At 38.5% G+C, this 24,436-nt stretch overlaps 1 protein-coding gene across 9 annotated transcripts in view; it reads right to left on the reverse strand.

The window, feature by feature from the left end:
• Positions 1–24,436, reverse strand: part of DOCK3 (dedicator of cytokinesis 3) — a 203,581-nt gene that overhangs the window by 79,388 nt on the left and 99,757 nt on the right. For all 9 annotated transcript variants that reach the window (XM_057407679.1, XM_057407682.1, XM_057407684.1 and 6 more), the window contains exons 10-14: positions 22,057–22,138; positions 15,564–15,624; positions 12,536–12,683; positions 6,324–6,412; positions 2,631–2,756 (exon numbers count right to left, since the gene is read on the reverse strand). In XM_057407679.1, coding sequence (XP_057263662.1) covers positions 2,631–2,756; positions 6,324–6,412; positions 12,536–12,683; positions 15,564–15,624; positions 22,057–22,138 — 506 coding nt within the window. The remainder of the gene's footprint in view (positions 1–2,630; positions 2,757–6,323; positions 6,413–12,535; positions 12,684–15,563; positions 15,625–22,056; positions 22,139–24,436) is intronic.

The raw sequence follows: 24,436 nt of genomic DNA on the forward strand, positions 1-24,436 counted from the left end.
ACCAGTAAATCTAAGAAAGAATGACTGATCCTGGCTGCCAACAACAAGCAGAAAGTAAGCTGACAAGCATTCCTTGTTCGTATAGCCTGGCTCATCGACCTGCAAGATAACTTACCCTACCCAAATGTTCCATCCTGGACATCAGGTAAACTCAAACTCCAGTCTCATCTGTTGTTTTAAAAGCAAACAACAGGCAAGTATCTGCTGTTGTTTGAAATGTTTTAAGAAATGGGATAAAAATTTGTTCACTGCATCATTACATTTTATTTTAATCTCCTAATTTTTCCAGAGATTTCATTATCCCAGAGAATACCCAGGATAATGAAAATTCTTGTTCAGAGCACCACCCACGGCTACTTCTCCTCACATAGTATCTCTACCTTGGCAATGTTATAATTTATCTTTACACTGAAAGCCTATTCACCCTTCCATGGCTGCCTTTCTTTTCTTACCTATGTTTAAAGACATTCACAAACTGCCTTTATCCACAAATGTGAGCCTTTTTTTTTCTGCCCCAAATACAAACACCTAAAGCTTTGCCTCTAAACTCTATACATGCAGACCTCGTGTAGCTCCCTCTGAATTGAGAAGTTCTGGGTGTCCAGCACCTCTAGAGAGGCAATGAGCGTTTAAGAGCAGAGTGGTTGTCCTTTCACATATTCATTTGTATCAATCAGTATTTTAAGCAGATCTATATGTATATGAGCCCAATTCCAAATAGATTATAATCTTCAAATCTCTATGATTTCTCCAAGAAAGAATTGTGGTTCTCATAAACATGACATTAGCAAGCAGCTATGGTCCTTCGAAGAATACCAGTGGAAAAACAGAGGGGATGGCCAGAGCTGGGAAGATCACTGCTGTACCTGTACAGTGAGCATTACAACAGGAGTGCTGTACACACACGCAGGAATCTGGTTTTGATTTACTTAAATGTCTAATGCTGATTATCACAAAGATCATAACAATATACTTAAGATTTGGTGGACATCTTTTGCACTGAGGCAGCACTTTTGCTAGAGTTCTTAAATAGAGAAAGACACTTTGGAAATTTCAATTAGGTTCAATGAGTATTTAAAGCTTAGGGTGAGAACATTTGCACATGAAAGCTGCTGACCTGCTTGTTCAAGCCCTGGACCAAAGCATTGCCTAACCCAGCGGAACTGCAGGGAAGACAGCTCACTATGCCAGCTTGCAAAAAGAAGCTAGGGCCCAGAAAAAAACCCCAAACCATTAGGAGGAATGCTGAGACCATAAAGCTGTTCCTTCAGCTTGCTAAAATTCAGTGGTCTGAAGCACCTGAGGAACACCTCTATACAAGTGGAGGACAAGGAAATTCTTGCAGGCAAATCAATTCACAGGTAAGTAAATGTTACTCTTTAAGTTGACTTTTCTAGCTGTGATCTCAATTACAGCAGACCAGCTTGCAGCAGTTGTGCCTGCATATCAACAGACAATATTTAAACTTTTATTTGATTGCTTAGGGTTAAGACTTGAACTGCTATAAGGTCACTGGAAAGTAAAACTTATAACTGGCTCTAAAGCCAACATCGTGTTGTTCTATTACTATTATTTTCAAGTTTGTTAGTAAATAAAACACATACTGTTCTAAATGCTTTTACTTTAGTTTCCAGAACTTCTTCACACCTACTCCCTATTCTTACTGTGCTTTTTGAAGAGCTTCCCTAATGAGGTTGCAACAACTACTTTTGACACTGATGTGTCATTGCAGTCTTCTGAGTAATAAAATGAGGTACTTTTCCCATTATGCTTTCATAACATTTCCCATGTCTGCAAAGTCATCCTTGGTCTTAGTTTATAATGCATAGCAATAACGTACTATTTCAAATGCTATACATGCAATAAAGTTAGTAAGCCTATTTCTTATTACACTGTGAAAATCAAGACTGTATAATGCCAGGTTTTATACTGACTGATTGCATGACTGGCTAGGTTCTGGTTTCCTCCCTAAGTGAACTCTTGGCTATGCTGGGGCTGGTTCAACTTGTGCCAAAACAAGAAGCATCTCAAGCTGCTGCTTCAGAAGTAAGGAGCAAACAAAGTACAGCAATGCTTCAGCCAAGACAGCTGTTGCACAGACTAGGTGCTCCATTAGGCCAGCTGGGAAATCCCACCAGATTTGTAGCCTCACCTATCGTCAGCCATTACAAAAGCATCGTACTAACTCCAAAAATCAAGGTGTCAAAGTAGAAACTCTTTTTCCAGGCTTTGGATTATTGGGAAGAAGAAATTTCATGCATTTTAAAAGATAAAAATCTAATTTAAAATCTAATTTAATGGATACAAAATCATTTTTATAGACAAAAATCTATATGCTCAGCATACATGACAGACATCTAACCAGTGAGGGAGGGAGTAGAAATAGCAAATCAATCTTTCTAGATCACCTTCTATACATGTGAACTTAACACCTTCTATTACTATAATACTTGTTGATTAAAATGTTTCAGCATGCCCCCCTGAACCTGGAAATGGCATTTACTGATAAATAAGGCCACTCTTCTATTATTAACCTTCTTCACGTAAAGCACCCATCCCAGTGGAGCCTGTCTAGGAGAGTATGAGAAAAAAAAAGACCAACAGTTTAAGATTAGAATTGTTAAGTTTACCTGGCATGATAACATCAGGAAATCCCAGCTTCCTGGTAACAGAAACACCTCTGTTAAAAATCATGGGGTTTTCCCTTCGAATCTGCTCCATGTCACCACGAAGAAGCTGAAGAGATATTATAAGTCCTGGGAAAAAAACCCAAAGATGTTCATTATTTCAGACCTAAAGGTGACATGTCTGTATATACAAGGCATGCAGGTAAAAATAATGCTTTGCTCCACAGTTAATTTGATACAAATATATAAAACCAGAGTTCTTTTCTCTCTTGGAGCAATTTAAAACTGAAATGAAAGAAACAAAACTGCTTTAAGGCACCAGTTGAGAGCATAACATTACATTAAAACCAGAATACTTAATTTTGCAGGTATGTCAGAAGTTACAGTGAAGTAATTAGCATTATTTCTACTCCTCACATACAGCAGGTTACAACACAGGTATGAACAACGCTATCTCTGTCTGAACTACCACATCACACAACACTAGAGTCCTTCTTCATACTGCAAAAAAAGTATAATACCTGTTTCACTTGTTTCTTTAACTACTTCATACAGGAATGTTGATTTTAATGGAATTCCCTTTGTTAACATATTTCAAGAGTACCAACTGGTCACACTGAGTTTATCAACCAGCTCTTTCAATGCAACCTTTTAGTGTATCAACTATATATAGCTTGACTAGGAGAAATTACATGGTAAATCTCAGTCCAATCGCTTTCCCTTGTTGCTTTTAATTTATAGCACACTACCCCCTTAAAAGGAGTACAGTATATTGGTAAAGTTACAAAGTTAAGAATTATGATAGCAGAAAATGCCAGAATGAAGCTTAACAAGTTTAGCCTCATCTGCTGAGCATACGTTACCAGCTTCACATACCAATGAGAATTTTGCTCACATAGTAATTTTCCACAATCTTTATCTCCTTCAATGAATGATAGTTAGTCAATAGTTCTTTCTGCCCTCTCTGTTCACCGACTGGAACAGCACATACTGAAACAAACAGTGCCTTGTATACATAATCTTGCAAGAGACACCTAAAGTTCTGCCATTTCCTAAACTTAATATATGGGCTTTGCAAAAAATATTTAATCACCATTTTGTTAGGCTAGTTACATGGCGAATGGAACCAGTAACATCATGAACCTCCCATCCAATTTCTGCTCTCTTCCCTTGGAATAATATTCAGGCCGTTGTTTAGCTTCAGCCAAATCTGGCAAGTAAACAGACACCTAGATAACATGGAGATTGTACAAGTTTTATGAATACTGGGAGTTGGAATGAAAAAAAGAGCATAGAGCTTTAAAGCAAAGGAAAAGAGAGGTCAACCAGCCAGCTGGACAATCAGCATGTATGTACTCAAAGGCTGCCAAAACATGGACTTGCAACTGTCCAGCTAAGTAGGCAGAAGAACACTGCAAAGCACTGCAGGGAAAACAGAGGCTTTGTAACCACGGAAAAAATTCAAACTCACTGAGTATCACCCAGGCGTGTACATCTGTGTGTGGATGTGTACAGAAGATTTAACAGAACATGAGATAAATTCTTTAGAAATCAGTCTTATTTTTGCCACTTACAGGAGAAACTTGTTCGTTTTTGATCCTCTTTTGCTATCAAAACCAAATAAATGAAAATAATTTTTAAAAATTCCAGCAGAAAGGAGTGGAGCAAATTTGGAAGTTCAGACCTCCCCACTCCCAGCACCCACAGTGCTTAACAAATAGCACTAGAATCAATCTATTACTTATAAAAATCAGTCACTAGAGGAAATACGCAATGCGATTTTCCAACACAATATTACATACGTTACTTACATCATATCCTCTCACATATTCCACCCCAAATAACTTCCCTAAGAGGTTTTGTAAATGCACTCTCCAGTCCTCCTTCCTACCCAGCCTATCCTTTTGGGTTTTTTCTATTTCTTGTAGCAGGTCTGAGAGCTGACTTTTTTTACAAGACCTGGGAAGCTGGGAGAGAAACAACCCATGAGCTTTTCTTCAGGGAAAAATCGCACTTGTGAACTGAGCAGTTCCTCCATGTAAGAGCAGGTTCTCAGAAGCCCAAACTGTACTACTTAGGCTTAAATCATGTCAGCCTGCAATAGTGCCCCTCCCACAGGACCTCTATCAAGTTCCAACCTCCTGCCCCAGAGATGTACTAGATCTTAATGAAACGGCTGAAATAATTATTTGTAAAAGCCAAAGGCAAGAGTAAAAAGCTATCTATTTGCCCTTCTTTCTGCTCTTCAATAAAGTTCATGCTTGGCAAAAAAAATACTGAAAGTTTTAGGCAGACACCTGGCCCTGGAAATCAATGCAAACAGCCCAGGTTTCAAAGTTATAAATAATTCAGGAAAATGTTTTAATGATAAGCAGCGGATGACCTTAGCTGGAACAGGAAGAACAGCAGGGAAGGAGACCTGCTTTGCATATAATAAAGTTCCAAACCCGAGGACTGTTTTTTTGTTTGCTGTTGTACTTAATACCTTCTACAGGAGTGTGAACTGCATATTCCACTACAACACCTCAATAAACTCCATATGCAAACAAATGAAATTAAGACAATATTCAGGCACCAGTGCGCTGAGAGAAAGTATTCGGACATCAGTAGGCTGATAAATCAGGCATGTGGTAATGAATGCAAAGTGAGCTGTAATGAAGTAGATCTGCATCCTATGGGCTGGGTCATTTGGGATGGAACAGTAATGATCTCTCTGAATTAGCAAACTGCAGAAATCATTAAATAAGGTAACAAGACAAAATTCACTTTCCACAGTTACCTGTCATTAGCTAGGAAGATAAAAAGGGATTTGAAAGGTGGCAAACCCCCTGCCAAGACAGTTATTCTCATGAACTATGAATTGAAACATTTAGCACTGCAGCTATCACAGAGAGTCTTCCTGACAATTAATCTGTCAGCACAAACCCACTGCTTGTTTTCTGGAGAGCCAGGATTTTCTGAGCAGTCAGACAAATGTTAGACAAATTGAACCCCTGGTTTTGCTTCTTTTGACAAGAATGCATGGTACCCTCAAGAGAGCAAGCTCTGGATATGTGTTATACCTGGAATTTTCAAGGGAATACAGGATGAAAAGGAAGACGGTTTCACTCAAGGGAACTCTGATGAATAAAATCTAAATTCTTCATTTCCTGTGGACCCCAGCCTGGTCACAGTGACTTAGTTCAGTGTCACAAAAAAACACCTTTTAAAGGAGTTCTGCCAATACTGATTGCTGCTTATGCTGTATCCTCCCATGGGCTAGCAATTTTCAGAAGCATGGTTACACTCAGTAACTGTAACAGCCAATAAACGAATACTCAAAGTAAGCTAATACTGTAACAGGCCACTTTCTCTCTTCATTGCTGACCTCTCTCAGGATAAGAATAACACTATGGGTATAACCATGAAGGAAATCTAGCATGCTGAATTAATGCCATTGTCAGCTGTATCAGAGACGGAGAAGTATCAGGTGTTGGTGTTTTCTTACTTCCTGGTTAAACTGACAGACATGATACAGCTTATCACCTGTAAACTGAATGTGAATTAACTTCAGCTGAACTTTTAAATCACCACAAGAAAAATTCGGCTATATATAATCCTGCAACTCACTGAGTTTCTTGGCCATAAATAATTAACAACTTCCTAAAGCAAATCTTCAGCTGATATTACGACAAAAATGTACAAGTCAATATTTACCATAGTTTGAGCTGGGTGCTGTGTATTTGGTGCTGGACTTGCGAATAATGTTTTCATGGATCTGGCACCATTCGTTTTCGTTGTTACACCTAAAATAAAAGAACACTAATTCAAGTTAAAATGCTTTATGCTGAACCACCTTAGGTCAGGGAAGTCAACTTTGCTGCAGAGACAGCATGAAAGGTTTTGGAAAGGTTGTGGGATTTTTTATGAATGAGAGAAATCCCACATAACTCTTGGTTTTAAAAGTGGAAGACATTCCACAAACAAAACATTCCCAAATGGTTATTCTCCTTTTTATGGACACTTTGGAACCTGTGGTGATTTTTCTGTTACCAAAGCCGTTGTTTCACTCTTCATATTGTGACAGAATGAAGAAAAGTTGGGACATCTTATTTGAATTCTCTGCATGAATTAACTCTTGTCATTTATTACCTTTTTTTTTAGTAAGATAAAAAAAAGTTAAAATCAAGAAATAAGTGAAATATGAAAGAATAAATCAAGCCCTGTTTTTTAGTATCTAAGTCTTTTGCTTACCCACATATTTTACAGAGTTCCTTGAAACATGATGCATCCCCCCCACCCAAGCTGTAAGATGAAGATATATAACACCACAAAGTATACTTCTGTACATACATCATCTTCTGAAGGAGCATTTTTACAACTCTCTGCTCATCTAGATGTAATTTTAAAAAGCATCTTTAAATACTGTTATATTTCATTTCTTATGTTACCATCTGTAAATCCTCAACCAATTCCTAGGACAGAAATTACAATGTAATAATTTGACAATAGATGTCTCATTTTTCCACTCAATACTTTCTCAGCAGGAAAAATTCAGTCATTAATATCAGTTCCATGAGCACATAACAATTTGGTGTGTGGATTGTAACACAAGCAACATTCAGGCAGGACAGCTGGCTGCCCTTGATCAATCAGATTCAAACCTGCTGGATGTGCATCGTACCAAGATGACCACCTAATGGCAGCACCTATAAACAAAATTGTTCTAATTATTTCCTACTAACTTTTATCTTTCCTATTAGGATATGCAATTAAAGGCTCATCTGGAACACAAAGGAGAAGAGGAACAATGGCAACTGGGGAACAACATCTGCTGCAGAAGGATGTTCAGTACATTGTCCAGGTTGAAATCCAGCAAGATCAGTTAGCTTTAAAGACTGAAATGGGCTCCTGCCTTTGGTGATACATGACTCATTACAGGATGCTGGGGAAGAGCATTTGGAGTTGTTCAAGACTATATACAAACTATAGGGAAACAGAAGGATAATGGTATAAAATAGCCCATGCATATGTGGATAGCTTGCTGTCAGTATGCTTGCCTGGCCATGCCCTGTGATGGAATCGAGTGTTTAAAACAACAGACTGGAGGAGTCTGTAGTGTGCATATGTACGTATGTTTTCCACTAACAAGTTCTTACCCTACTAAGCTAGAAAGGAAAATAGGATGAGGCCTTTGGTGGTGTATGTGTTAGTATTAGCGTGTACTTTCTGCCTGTGTTGATCTGTGTGGCAGGCTCTAAGTGTATGTATGGTGTGTATGCACACACAGAATACAGGCTCAGCCTTGTACCTGGCTGGACCTGGGGGCATGGAGCTGTGGCAGCCTTACTTCTGTCGGGCTACTGGATCCAGCAGCTCCTAACGTCTCCCATCACCATTCCAATGCCTTTAGTAATTCTGGAGACTTCAGACTAACTGCATGACATTGTGTGCACTTACATGAGAGTTTCTTTCTGTACGTTTTTTTTTATGGCTAACTTCCAATTTCCTCCTCTATTCTTCACTTTTCTCAGGACTGTTTTCTCAAAGTGAAATGTATTATCTTCAAAAAACAAGTTAATAAGAATTATGATGACAACAACGAGATATAACAAAGAGCGGGCAACGCTCTCTACTGCAGCATGATGCTACTCCATCACCATGAAATCAGACGGTATAACTGTGCAGTCTAAAGTCAAACCCATTATCTCTTACTGCTCCAGTCCATGCCTTATGTAGAAATATTCTGAAGTGGAGCAACATCACAAAAAAAAATAAAAAAGCCTTCTGTAAATGACTTTATCTATAGCTCTGTGGATATTCTCATTACTCTGATGGCAAGATTCTGGAGAGAGAAATTAGGGACACTGCAGCATTTTGGAAATTACACTCAACAGAGAGGGCTGAGAGCACCAGAGCAGATGTTTCAGCTTCCTTTCCAGTCGTGGAGAACTACAGATTCCTTTTAACAATAACCCCCCAAAAAAGGAATAAAAAACACATGAGCAGAGAGCCAGCAAAGCAGGATGCAGCAAAAGTTCACCTGGATGCTTGAATCTTTCTGGATCTTGGGCACTTGAGTCAGAAGTGCCACACTTGTATTTAGGATCCAAAGCCAGAAAGTACTTTCTTCCATCTTTTTTAATGTCATCTCCTACCAATTTCATTGAGCATCCCTAATTCCTGTACAGTTATATTCCATGAACAACAATTTACCCTCCACCACGACTTTTAAAGTTTTGGCTGGTTGTATTCGTTCCCACTACCACTCTTCTCCAAGCTGAAGCTCCACCCATGCTTAATCTCTCTCATAAACAACACTATGAGATCAAACATTTTAACTGCTCTGCTCCATACCCTCTGTAACTACTATATCCGTTCTGGGAGGACAGAAACAGATATCCACACAGTAACTCAAGACAGATCAGCACTGAAGTAAACTTCCAGAACTTAGGAGTATGGCAAATTGACTACATTTGTACTTGCTCAATCTCTCAAAGCCAAAACACAAGAGAGCTAAGACATTAACGGGTAGCACAAAGCCCCTTTCAGTAACTGTGGTGTTCTGTGTCAACTCAGAACTTGGACCAATGTTCAACTTACTTGTTGAAAAAATAATAATTATCTTCACACTGCCAAGACATTAAAAGTAATTTTTCCTACTGCAAACAGTATTCTCCTTAAGGCAAGAGAGATAACCTCTAGGACAAATTGTGTACCATCCTCCATCCTTGCCGATGAGACTACAGAAAGTTTCTAACCTCTGGAAATTCTTTAGTTGCTCAGCCTCTGGAGAACAAGTTAAAATAGATTTCAGCCTCCAGTGACTTATGCCTGCAAATTAACCTGGAACAAAGTTAACCCAAAATCAATGGACTGTGAAGATAGCTTAAAGCTAGTTTTGTACCAACTACCAACATAAGCTGCACTTTACATTTCCTGAACACAAAGAAGAATAATATTCTCCCAAGTTTGAAATGCTGGCCCAAACCCACTTGCTTGTAATGCATTTTATTGTGTTAACATTCTACTTGTCTAAATACCAAATACATTACAAAATCTATTTCTCGTTCAAACAAGAATTTTCTCCTGAGCCATCCATCACCTTTTCAGGTTGGCTGGTTCTACAGTGAATTTACCATTTGGAATGTTTGCCATACTACATCAGACCCTGATGTCAGACAGATGGGGACAGAAATGCGATGTACATTCTCATCCAGCTGGGCAAATAGCAACAACTGAATTAACAAAAGGGAAAGGCATTCAGGCAATACACCACATTAAGAGGTGGGAATTTTAAGAGCTAGTGCTGAGAAGGAGGAAATAAAAGGACTGTGAGAAAATAGGACAAAATAAATAAAGACAAGATAATATGAAACAGAAATAGGGAAAGTTTTTAGGGGAATGGGAAGACTGACACAAAGAGTTCAATGATGAAAACTTTCCATTAAAGACAAAAAAATCATAAGAAACATGAAAATGGACTGACAATTTAATTTCCATCTCACTTGTAAAATATTTTATATGTATATTATTAAAAAGAATTATAAAAGTAAACCTTCATGCTTTTACATAATGAGCTTATAACTAGAGCTGTGGTACTATATCCTCTTAGTAAGATTATAACATGACTGTGGGATTAGCAAACAGGAAAATCTGGATTGTGAGAAGGAAGTATTTTTCAGCCATAAATCTTTAACAATAATAAGGCAAGCTGAGAAATACTGGTGAAGTAAATTGATTTTTTTTCCTCACATAAGTATTCCCTCTTGCGGATGCAGCAAGTCTCCATTGAAACACCATGTTATTTGTCTCAGCCTTTGTCAGGTTTTCAGTCCCTCAAATTTTTTCCAGCTTCTCCCCATGAAAAGGCTTTTCTGGCTGTATGCTGACTGCCTCATTTGTGGCAGCTGTAAGCTTTAGCTTTAGCTAGATAGTGCACAAAAAGAAAGTCTTTTACTGCTTCTTTAAAAATACAAATACACCTCCTTCTTTATTTCATCTTTATGATGTTTTTGGGTTGGCCTGAGGCATTTTAACAATAATCAAAATGAGAACAGCAGGTAAAAAAATCAGTTCAGCATTTAAGCATTCACATATATAACTTTAAACTTACGAAGAACAAAAAACTGTCATTTCAATTTTAGCCTATAAAAGCAAGAAAAGGTAGGTTAGCTAAAAGAATGTGCAAAGAGAAGATGCAAGTGGGTAAACCTGTGAAAACTTTCTGTCATGGAAGACCAACAGCTATGAAAGCTGCAAAATGGATAAGCTGGTGCCCTTCAGATACATCTGTTTTCCCTTCTGAACATTTTTGTTAGATGCTTACAAAGAAACTGCAGTAACATAAAACAATGATGTACAAGACTTATTACAAACCAAAGAAATGACAACAGTGATAAAAAATTACAAGCACCTGATTACAGAGCTGAATTCTGTTATGGGTTCTACTTCCTCTCTGGGATGGCAGTAATGGCTGTGTGTGGATGTTGAAAACAAAGTGTGGGGAAACAGACATGAAGAACAACAGCTGGTATAAACCTACTTAACCATTTCAGTTTGTCCTTTCGGTGGTGCGAAGGGAATCCATATTAACAAAGCACTTCAGATTAAGAGGAAGAAAAGGGAAGCTCTCTATCCTGTGATTTTGTTGACCATAGTACCAGGACTTTGGATTGCTCTAACTGGCTGCAGTACTTTTATTTGTCACTGGCAGATAGAGAAATCCAGTAGTTTAGATTTTTCTCTGATTTTTCAGTGAGTAAGAAGCTGAAAATGCATTAAAAGGGCATCAAAAAAGAAATCTGATATTCAGAATGTTCCATTATTGTAAATATTCAAAATGCTGCAGTTCCAGTATATTAACACCATAGCTACAAGGCCAATATTAACATAAACTATATAACCAAAAACCACTGGTTTGAGACAAGCTGAAACTGAACGTTGACAAAACACCAAGACTATGCAGATTCTATTGACAAAAAGAAGAAAGATGACAATTTTCTTCCCTGTAACTTTTTTGCTGCAGTTTTCATAACTGTTGGCAAAAAAAGAATGGAAGAACTGACTGAGAGACTTTTCTTTGGACTTGCAGATTTCTAATGCAGGAAGAAATACCCAAGAATCTTTCAGTGAACAGCAAAAGCCATTTTTCATTTACAGGCTCCCTTGAATGTCAAATTTTCTGCTGCTGAATGCACTTCTCAAAGAATAACCCCCCCAAGTTATCTTAGGACTCAGAACAGTGACTACAGACCACTAAATAATGTCAGTTGTATCTCGGGCAATCTGCAAAGCAGATCATGCCAGTATTTATCCTCACTGACAAGAGACTTAACTATTCCCTGCAGTCTCCAGACAGTTTGTCTGTTGCCTCTTTATTACAAGTGTAAGACCACATTTCATAATAAGAATTTGTTAGTTCAAAGTTCAAAATCACAATAACTGTAGACAGATTCCTGCTCAAAAAATGTTGGCTTTTGGTGAGATTCCGGTCACATGCTGTTGACTTCAGCTGTTTTCTACTTCTTTTGTTGGTCACCATGACTGATAATGAATAGGAGATGGGGCATGAGTACCTACTCCCTTCATCAGGAGAAATACTGCATAATTATTTCATTTTCAGTTTAGCAGATTTTAAATAAATCACATTAATAAAAGTGCACATCACACGGATTTGGGAAATACTCAGTAATTTCTGAAGCATTTCACATACCTGAAACATCTTTGATAATATTCATTAATTTCTATGAGCTTCTGGAACAATAAAGGAGCAAAACCCAGTGCCAGCAGCACTAGTTCACCTTGTGGGGAGGATAAAGCAGCAAACGCAGTTAACGGCACCTTGATATTCGCTATCTCTTTAGTCTCTCATCACTCAACATATACAAAGTATTTTTCCTAACCTTCTTCCTTTAGGAGTTACTCACGTGTAAACTTTGAGAACAAAATCCTTTTCTTCTTTTATTTCAGAGATTGACTGAAGTACATCCATGATGCTCAGCACTGCACAGCCATAGGGGCGGCGATAGTGTAAATGAGGGGGCCCTTTTTTTGAGTCATTCAGCAACATGCGACCTAAAATTAACAGAAATTTAAAACATTAGAGATTCACACGCAGCCATTTTGTCTGTTCTGTTATGCCTCTGAGCATGCATACCTATAGCAAGTTTCAACTACAGCCTGCAGCCTTTCCTATCCTTCTGCATTGGGTCTGTCTGAGACAGACTTGATTTTCCCCACAGCAGCCCATATAGTGCTGTGCTTTGTATTGGCAGCTAGAAAAGGTGTCGGTAACACATCAGTGTTTTGGCTGCTGCTGAACAGCGCTCGTACAGCATCAAGGCCGTATCTCCAACATTCCCCCGACCTGACCCAGTAGACTGAAGGTGGGTGAGATCCTGAGATGGGACACAGCCACGGCAGCTGATCCAAACTGACCCAAGAGATATTCCTGGGTCATATGATGTCTGCTCAGCAATAAAAGCTAAGAGAAAGGAGGAGGAGAGAGGGCATTTGTTATTATGACATTTGTCTTCTGGAGCAACCACTATATGTACTACAGTGCTACTTCCCAGGAAGTGGCTGGATATTGCCAGCTGATGGGAAGTAAAGAATAAATCTTTTGTTTAGCTCTGCTTCCATGCACAGCCTTTCCTGTATGAAACAGCTTTTCTCTTCACCCACAAGGGGTTTTCTACCTTATTTTCTCCCCCACCCTGTCCTGATGAGGAGTGATAAAGCAGTTTGGTGGGTACCTGGTACCCAGCCAAAGTCAACACACCACAACTTCTCACTCTTTTTCTTCTTACACTATTTCAAATCCAGAGGTCCACGTGAACCCACCTGGCTGACTGGGCTACTCTGAATAAGGCACATCACCTCCTTCAGCTAACAGAACACTCAAGGGCAAAGTGAACAGCATCATGTCTGGCCATCTTTGATTTGCAGCTCCATGACACATATTTGTATTCAGCTGGTCTGTCTGACTACAAGTCATCTGTATAATGAGCCAAGAATACAGCTGGTAGTCTCCTCCCAGCATCCACACAGGGATTCACTCTGGTCCTCCCATTACAGTCCAGTATTTACACTAATTTTCCCTTTATACAGCTGCTTTAAAGAAATGTATTATATATTGTGTCATCTATCATACTTGTCTTGGAGTGCCTAAAGGAGAATTCCGAGGTACAAACCTGCTCAACTTCCTATTGCTAAAGCTATTTTTTAATGGAGTAAAAAACACCAAGACCAGAAAAATCACCATGATAATCTAAGCCAACTGGTAACATTACACATAGTAATTTGCCCAGCACTTCTTGCGTCAAGCTTAAAAACCTGAGCTTGAACTACACTGTATCCTTCTGCAAGCTTCACTTATCATCTCCAGTGATACAGAGTAATTCTAACCTTTCCACACCTTATAACACAGTGAAGCCAGATAATGAAAAACCAAGCCTTCCACCACCTTTGTGACTTAGAAGGCACACTGTCAGTCACAAGATAGCACAACAAAGCTACAGTTTCACTAAGCCATTTAGACCTTCTGTATTTCAGACAAGGTATCTGTGACTGGTAGTGGACGCAAGCAGTGAATGGGCTGGAATTAGGGTTAAATACCCTTTCACTGCAAACACTACCTAGCCTTTTTTCAGCTAACTGAAAACCTGAAACACGTGAAAGAGAGTGCACTACTTAGTTGTTGAGAATAAAACAGCTGAAGAGACTGTTACTCCTATTATATGTTGATAACAGCTTCAGCCTAAATATTTGAAATAAGACACACTTAACATAGGTAAAATTCATACTTGCTCATTTCTCCATGGAAGTACACACATTCATAATTTAGAAGCATTTAACTGCAGCTGTAGTTAACCCTGTTACCAACTCCCTGTACTAACTAATGATACCCTTTTTAACTAGAGCTTTTTTCTACCAAACACCTTCCATCTAAAAGAGATTGTAGCAATTTAATTCCAATACCAGAAGTTATACAGTCATACAGTCACTCAAACACACTACTGGGCTCAAAAGCCCATCTAGCTGTCCATGAACTAGTTTTCAGCACTGCATTATGCCTTGAAAGATACATTCTAAATTCAATTTCAATCATAAACACTTTCCATTCCTGCTACTGCAAATCTCAACAAGAACAAATTAAGCCTAGCTTGGCCTACGAACACTCAGAGAAACCCACTCTATAAAGGGTTTCTAGTCAAGCGAATTAGCAAGGAAGGGCTTTATTCCCTGGGTAGGGTCAGGTCCAGGCACTACACATCCAGCTCTCTCCTTCAGACAGCTGTACGTGAGCAGCCAAGAGAACCTGAAAAGCAAAGCAGCAGCGTATGCTGCTAAATGTCGGGCTGCAAGCTTGACAGGCTTCCCACAGGCAGGTACTTCTGCTAATGCTCCTCTCTGGCATCAGTGGGTAGGAAGAACACCTGACAGGTGTGACAGCTTCCCTGCTCTTGTGTTTTAGAGGCATCTTCCTAAACTTGAGTGTGGGTTCTTGGAAGCACTACAGACTCCTACACAGCAGAAACCGGATTTTTATGTGTATTTGTCTAACAGCCTCTGATTTACTAGACGTGAATGGCCAGGTACGCTGATGTCCCGTCCTGCAAACTAAGTACGTATCATCAGTAAAAAGACCTCATTTTAAATTTTGAAACATTAAACTAAAAGCCTTTTAATTTCTCCATCTTCCCTCAAACATGGCATTTAATCAAGTATTTTGTTTCATACTGAGAAAAAAAAAAATCACTGTGAAACAGTCATCAGTAACTTTATAACACTTAGCTACATATGGTCTGAATATTAATCTCAGCAGATAGGTCTGGTGTATAACTGAGTTTTATCACTGGTTAAATCATTATAATGTCAATTAAAAAACACACCTAAAAGTAAGGTAAAACCATAGTTAATTATATATATTTCAAGTTTTAAATCATACTGTACCTATTCGGATTACATGGGCGACTATGTACAAATCTCTCTTCATGTCCTTACTGCTGAGATCCTAAAAGATTGGAAAAAAATAGACATTAAAAAAAATTAACTTCCAAAATAAGGGCCTGCAAAACTCCCACAAACAGTAGCAAGGACCACACAGTACTACACTCCATTCATCTAGCTCCTCCATCTTTAATAAGTGAAAGTATTATGAGTATAGGATTATAATTGGTTGAATAGTCTTTAAAAGGAAAATAAATTGAAGCTTCTGACTCCAATGATATATCAAAATTCTGGCAAACACTTAAAACATTCATTTAACCCTTAATTCAAACACATTATTAGACTGTATTAAATTTACATGGTAAATTTAAACCCTTGAGTTACCTTAACTGCAACTCTGCTGGCTTCCTTCACCCCATCCCCTGACTGCAGGTCCCAGCCCTGTCTCTAAGCCTTTTCCTTCCCTTCTGCTTTCCTTTTTTTGTCTTTTGACTTCTCATTGTGTAGTCTTTGTGGCACATGATGGCTCCAGAAAAGTCTGCAGCACGACTGCCACAATTCGGATTCAAAATGCATTTTGAACTAACCTCTGTTTTAGGAGTGGATTGGTACAATTCCTCCGAACAAGTAAAAGTCTCAACAGGACAAAAAGCGGAAGAGTCAAGAGACGTGATTTATTTTAATGCTTGTAAATGTGCTATTCTTTTTCATATGTGTTCATTACACTACAAAAGCAGCAAGGCAGCGTCTCAACCATGAGGTCAGAGAGCCAGAGGCAGCTAGTTCATAGCTAACCTGCTTTAACATTCAAAACCAGGGCAGGATGCATGCAAAACTGCTGTCTGGAAACGCTCTCTGCCCCATTCCAACTGCTGAAACATGCCGAGTGATGATTTGAGGAGCAGAGTAGCTGGAAAGGGCCACATTCGGCAAAAAAACCATTCTAATGGTTTAATGACATTTGAAACAGTGATAGTGTATTGGGAAAACTAAGAAATAAATTCAGTTTTAAGATAATTGCTTAGCAAAATACAGGACTTTAAGATCTCTGAAAAGCTATTTTTATGGCAAGCATTCATGTACACGGATGAAAACTCTGAAGTTCCAGGTCAAAACTTAAAAATGAGCTTGAAGAACTGCAAAAACTGGGAAAAGGAGAACCTACAGAGCAAAAAAAGCTGAAGCTAGTGAAGACAAAACAGTATTACTGGCCCTGACAAAGCTTTATTATTAAAGAAAATGAATTAAGAAATATGCATAAAGTACTTTCCAACAATTCACCGCTGTGGCATTTTGCCTTCACATGTTTGAAGCTGTCTTAATTGCAATTTCCTTGGCATGTTGTGCTTTTCTCTGATAACATTATAAACAAAGACATTCCCCTCCATTCTTTTTTTAACTGGAGAAAAGAACTAGGAAACACTTCTTTCTAAAAAGATTAGCATTGTTTAAACAAGTTTTCCTTATGGTACTAACCTCCAAGACAAGGAGGTTCTAAACACCACATGTTTGTGTACTATGAGAATATTCATGTTTTAGACTGTTGCAAAAGGGCTCTTTGAGCTCTACAACAACAGCTGTTGCCTCTTTCTTCCCTCTGCTAAGTGCTACCATCTTACTGTTACGTCCTGACTTACACCAGACAGCCTCCAAATTCTCCCCAGAGGTAAAGGGTGGTGCTCCACTCATTTCTCAGGAGAAGAGCAACTGGAAATGCAAAATGATTAATGCATTCTTCCTAAGAATATGGGAGAGCGAAGTGTGAATGCATAGGAAAGAGACATACCCAAAAAGGAGGGCTTCAGCTCAGTTACTGTTGTTTTCCTCCACTCCTCCCCTTACACTGAAGCAACCGACATCACCTCACATCTTCCTCAATTTTTTTGTTGGTTTGTACAAAATGATTTCAACATAAGGCTTTTTAAAAACAGCTCTAGGGCTTCACATATGACTTCACAAACAACTTGAGATGATAGCTATGTGTTCTTCTACCTTTTTTTTTGTTCCCTTTTCAACTGAATAAAGATGCATATCCCAGAAGTAACCATCCCCTCTAAAATGTACAGCTGTATGGGGACAACACTGATGGATCTGCCTATGCACAGATGTAGCTTGGACTTCTAATACTCTATTTTTTCTTGTGCAAAAGCAATGCAAAAAACTGGAAAAATACCAGGTTCAAATAAAATCTACTATTTTCCTTTAGAAAAAAAACACAATTAAATGTATTAAAAGCGCTGTAAAATGAAAAAAATCCAATTTTTACATAAAGGAGGAGGAAATTTTAAACTGTGGACATCTAAGTTCTGTCATTCCTACTTTGAACTAATTCAGTGAATTAAAAATTGCATTTTGCTGGAAGCTAAGATATGAACTTTAAAAGTCACACAGAAAATTCCTTACCCATGTGACTTGAGAAACCAAATCTCAACTACTGAGATTATGATGGCAATGCACATAAACACTGAGCTTCAGATTAAAGTGACATATAGCACAATAAAATCTGGGCTCACTGACTGAGAGCTAGGCATAAAGAGAATTTATTCTAAGGAGAAGTTTCAGTCCCTTTCAAATACTGTTATATTGCTAAATTACAGCAGGCAAGTAATAAATTCATGGCTGTATCTTCTGACTCCATTTAAAAGGAGCACTGTGTTTCTCTGGGCAGCATATGCAGAGTTGCAAACACACTGCTTGGTATGCTTACTAGCTAGCAGATCATGTCTCTCTGAAGCCAAAGAATTAAGCTATATAAATCTTCTTTACCGTTTTCTCTTCAAGTCTTATTTTGCTGCTGCATGAATAAAGGAACATACTTTCCAGGCTTTCATCACCTAACATACCAACATAGCATATGGTAGGCTTTAGCGTGCACATCTTGGAGAAATTGAAGTTCCATGCTAAGAAGGGATTTGACATAGTTTTAATCTCAGGAGTGCCTGACAATACACTGAAAAAGCAACAAACCTTGGAGGTAGTATTTAATACTCTAGAGAGTAACAGATTTTTGCAAGTATCTGCAATCTGATGGGGAATTTTATTACTATCAGATTACCAGTTGTAATTAACAGCAATTTAGAGAACTATTATTTTCAAAGGGCAGCTGTCAAAATATCAGGAAATGGAGGGCATGAACATATTGATGGGTTCACACTTCCGTTGCTTTGCAGTTTCACAAAAAATATACTGTGTCACAGTCAAAAGACAAAAAAATGTGGGCCCAGATGGCCTTGTATTTCACTTTGTACAGCAGAGGCTTTTTACAAGGCGAGAAATTCCTACTATGACATGGACAAACACCAAAAAACTCCAGCCCATTTGAGGAATTCTTCAGGTAATTTCTCTCTAGAGAATCCACACGCATGACTTAGGACCAGAAGAGGACAAACTAAGTTCATTATTTGCCTGGGTGCAGCATAAGTAAACCAACTTCCAGAAAGGTGCTCTTAGGACTGCGTCCACAGGGGAATTATTTCCCATATCCTTCTGAGCTTCTTAAATGCTACTGGTTGATAAGCAAAATAATTTCATAATAATTCTAATTCCATGGCTTGTTAGAAAATCACCTCTTTTCCCCCCCACCATACTGGATATGGAAAAATGTTACTCTATAACAATGGTTAGTTTTTTTATCATGCCGGTCCCTATAAAGGTCTAACTGTATGTTAAAAAAACAAACACTACCACCCCCAAATCAGTGAATCCAGGATACCTGCCTGCCACTGATCAGTTCTTTTAAGAGCTTTACCAAATTCAGTTGCCAACATCACAGGTGACAGAGTGAGGTATTTAACAAAAACAGCAAGCTTATACTGTGCGGTTACTTTTTAATTCAGACACAGGAATGTTTTCAAAGCATGCATAGGCTGAGGTTTGCTTGAGTGAGCTTTAATCTTCTGAGGAAGCAGTCTTTCACCTTTAGTGCGATATGACAGCAGATGTAAAAACACAACCTAAGTAATTTTGATATCTCACACAAGGAGACAGCTGAACCCCTAGAAGCAAAAGAGATGGCAGGAAAAGACAGGCATACCTTGAATCATCTAAGATATAGGGCTTCTTGCCTCTGGGAAAGATTAGAGTCTTAGAAAGATACTGTGGGGTGGTGGGGGAGGGTGAGGAAATCAAGAGTCAAAACTAACACAGCCTTAGGAACAAACCTGAAAATTGTAGAACTATCCTATTTTATATGCATTTCAGAATATATAGTTATGATATAATAATATATTGTAGATAATATATAGAAGTTACGATAATTTCATTGTGGATACAAGGGTTACTCAAAAAGCTGTTATTTGTTGCTCCTTTGCTACATATTTTGGAAAGTTCTTTGAATACACTGATGAAAATATCTTATCAGAAGTGTGCTTTTTTTTTGTACAATAGATTTCCCAGTTATCATTATTCCTGTTACGTAGAGTACACATTCTACCAAAGAGAGTGATAGATAACAAGTCTAAGCACCCCAGAGAGCCACTACTGCAAGAGCTCTGGTATTTTTGTACAGCTAAATTGAAAGGTAGCTTGGGAGTGATCCCTGGTCAGAAAGATAAGTCCTACAGAGTGGCACCAGTCCGCAATGCTCAGGGCTGGCCTCTTTTATAGTACGCTAGCCCCGTTTGCAACATGCAGCAGGTCTCATCTGGAACGTTGTGCCCCTGATATAGCTTATCATTATTCTCTTTGTATCTTTGAAAGCGTGCAAAGACTGGTTTGCAGGTCAGTGGAGCAAAACTGTTTCACACTTCACAGAATGGTGTGAAACAGGATGGTTCTTACATGACCTTTAAGCAGTGTGGCACCAATGTAGATGGGGGAAGTTTGCTGGCGAAAATCTTTTTGAGAGGATGAACCTTAGAGGCCAGAAAGTGCCAAACTTGATATGAACCAGTCTGTGCTGCCTTTTGGGAATAATCCTTAGAGCAGTTCTTCAACCCTGCACTGTTTTGCATGATCCAGACACCAGTGCTGAAGCTTGCTCCCTGGCCACCTTTCTCTGAGAAGAGGGAGATAACTTGGTTTTGAGCTACCAACAGTATAGTCAGTATAGTCAGTGCCAGGGGCAATACTAAGACACTGTTACCTCTGATGACGTTTAATCAGCTGGTAGCACTTTACTGATGATACCAAAACCAGAACTGCTACTCATGTCAGCATCAGTGTCAGTGCTATTCTTGGACTGACCTGCATCTCATATCCAGATGGAGGCAGAACTGGGCATCCTTATATCCTTACATACATTCTGTTCCTTAAAAGGAGAAATTCAGCTATCTTCCTAAAGGAGAAAAGGGAATGGTGCTGGGAACCATGCCTGTTTCAGCAACCAGCCCTGCCTGACCTTAGAGGGTTTCACTGCCAGAAGGTAAGTTTATACCAAAGCTGCTTGCCATGTTTTTTTCTTCACTGGAGGTAAAAATACCTCTGTCAAAGAGCTTCTATTATGTGCACTAGCTAAAGGTGCATCACGATGGAAGGTGTTTTATCACACTTGGGATCTGAAATCCCTTACAGCTATTCTGTGATGAGCTGTTAAGTTTCAGTGTCTCTAGATTTCCATATTCTTTCTGAGAAGAAGGGGCAGATAAAATCACGGTCTGACACATGATTCTGAGGCAATGTTTAACAGAACTTAAGACCAGCACAGAATGGATATTGAGGCTTGAAGTTTTTAAAACTACTATCTTGGTATAGCAGCAAAACTATAAAGCAAGAAGGCAGTTAGGTGAGAGGTGAGTCTGAAGGATTAAAAGGAGGTAAATCTTAGTTGGCTATTTTACTCCCAACTGAGGTATCATCTGGTAGAAGCCAGATGGGTAATTCCTTCTCCTGTCTTTCTGGCACAGATGGTTAAAGACTGCTGGTACCGTCGGTCATATCTGCCTTGTGTCAGGACGGGGTAGCTATTGCACAGACCGGCTGCAGAAACTTAGGAAGTCACAGTGTTTCCTTTATCACAACCACCTCTCTGCAGCTCAACTTGGCTGCTGCTTCTGCAGCACATCCCGGTCTGTTCTGTTCCATCCCACACACTGTGCCACAGACCTGGGAAGATGCTGCAGCACCATCTACCTGGGGGTGCTACATGGACTCTTGAATGGGCTATGACAGTAATTTGTTTGGAGAATTTTCTGGGTTTCTGTGTGTGGTGTTGTAGTTGTTTGACAAACTTAGATTCTGGAGAAAGTGCCTTGCTTCACATTCAGGCCAACCTGTGACCTGTTATCTAAGAATACATGCAATGAAAATACTCAAAATTTCAAACTACAAGCAGGAATAAATGCACTTAAAAGGAAGTACTTCAGTATATTTACTTAGCCAGAAGAATAATTTATATGTCCATTTTCTTTATTAACATTTAATTATAACCATAACAAAACTTAAAATCAGTTTCTGTTCCACTCAAATTGGAAAGAAAGAACCGGGTTTTCTCCCCTCAGGGTGACTATATCTACAATCAAACTACTGTAAGGGAAGAAGAAAGGGAACAGACACGTACTGTGAAAAGTGCACACATTCGATCTATCTTCTCCGGGTTTCTGGGGCCTCCGTTCTTGTTTAACCTCACCATAAACCTCTCACTAAAAAGCAAACGATATTAAAAAAATTAGTAAGAGCTTCATGTACACACTTCAGCATAAAAATACAGGTAGATTTCTTTTAAAAGATGCACTGGGTTTTATACTTTTTTCTTTTTTTTAAATCCCAAATAATATTGAACAGATATAGATAATAGAACTCACTGATATAGATAACATCACATGGAATAGCATGGAAGACTTTTAATAGCAAGTACTCTGCATGTGAAAACACCATCCTGATGCATATTCATGATGCAATAACATTATAATAAGGTGAATATACGAAGCACAGAATTTGAACATATTACAACTACTTCAGGCAAAAGCTAAGGCGCACTTGCTGAGGAGTACATTGCCTTCAGTAAAACGGAGTTTATTAAAATCCACTCAAAACTACAGGCAACAAGAATACTGATTAAGCAACCTCCTTCCACTATACTATTTATAGAAGCAATATACCAATTCAAACACATCAAGATTCAATTGACAGAAATGCTTATAAATAAAATTAAACAGTCTTTTTACAAGCAAAACCAGCACGTGTAGCCAGACTGCAAGATAAATAATCCTTACTATGGATGCTAAACCATGGACATTGATATTATTTCTTAAGACAGAAAATTTCTGTATACAAATAAATTACATGAACAGTTCTAAAAAAATGTAAGTTTGTAACAGTCTAGTACTGGTACCACCTATACTATAATTACACATACTCACGTGTATGTCACACGTGTGAAATCAAGTCCTTACTAACCCTAACTGTAATTTATCGAACATCAAATCTTAGCCTTTTCACTACAGCATCATGGTGTCCATTCTAAATACTGATATATTTTCAGAATTGCTACTTCCATCACAATTCTGTCACCTTGTTATACACTTTCACACGTTTATTTGCTTCTGTTCATCTTGCTGAGCAATCCAGATTGGGCTCTCTAGCTGTTTCAGTCTCCCTGTTACTCACTATTACCCCAGTCTCCATGCATCCCACAACCTCAGGCGATGATAATTTCAAGTAATCTGCAGCAGATGCTTATAAACCCTGGAGATTGCCAACATGCCCCAAAGGAAACCACAAGAAACAGGTATCTGATGATTCTTGACCTACAACTACTTTTTCAGATGTCAGTTAGTAAGTTAATAATGTTTTAGCAAACATTTAGCTTTAATGACATCGTAAAATCTAATATTTTAGTAAGAATTTTATGGTGTATGGAGTACAGTACAATATTACAACATCAGTACATTGCAGTAACAGTTACATTACAACTATATTAGGTGTTCATAGCTACTTCTATCTAACACATAAACCACAAAAAAAATTAAGCTACAACTTTCAACATAAGACCTATGTTCAATAAAACCACATTAATTCCACTCTTAACCTTTATCATTAACTCAGTCTTGTGCACACTATTTTGCTGGCAACTAATTAAGGTTGTGAAACCACACAGTAGCATGCAATTCAAGCAGGATGGCCAAAGTGGCTGGCTTCTCCCAGCTGTTTGCTTCAGTCCTTTGTAGCTTCTGCAAAAGGGCCACCTGAACAGGACCTCCAGCACCACATGAGCAATTAAATGCAACAGAAACTCAAATAGGTGTTAGTTTAGTGTCAGTTGCTGGTATTCACCTCAATGAATTTCAGAAGAAGAGCAGGCAGGGCAGTAGCAGTGATGCCCACGGATAAGCTCTAGTTAATACAATGAATAATTGAGACGGTAACACACCATCAATTTCCAAACAGGAATCATGCTTGATACCAGCAAAAATATTTAGTAATTTAAAAAGTTATCAACTCATAGTCGCGTTCCTTTCAAACTGCAGCGTCAAGCACCAATATTTCTAATGCCTTTAAAAGTACTGCTTAGGGGGAATTTAATTCATTAAATCCATTTCATTTTAATCCTTGAATTGATTTCACTGTAAAATGTTTCATTTAGAAAGATGAGAAGGTAACACGCATTTCATTTCTGTTACAAGCGTAATTTGTAAAATATGTCTCCTTCCATAAAGAAAAGTAAAATTCCATAAAGAAAACGAACCAGAATCCATGATGAGCTGCAGAGTCACAGAAGTTACCTTCATAAAGTAAATACTGGTCCTCTTCAAAGCTGAACTTGAAAAAATGACAATGACTGCAGTTTATTTCTTAAGTGCAAATCTTCCAACACCCTCTATGAGCGCACTCAAAAATAACTACTATATTACTATAATAATTACTGTAATTACTAGGTCTGCAGGGAAAAATGCATTCACTAGTGAAGATGTCCATCCAAAAATCAAAATGGAAATCAA

Source organism: Pezoporus wallicus, unplaced genomic scaffold, assembly GCF_028554395.1.
Source record: "Pezoporus wallicus isolate ANWC-B61680 ecotype Strahan unplaced genomic scaffold, APGP_CSIRO_Pwel_v1 contig_3568, whole genome shotgun sequence".
In the NCBI taxonomy this organism is placed as follows: Eukaryota; Metazoa; Chordata; class Aves; order Psittaciformes; family Psittacidae; genus Pezoporus; species Pezoporus wallicus.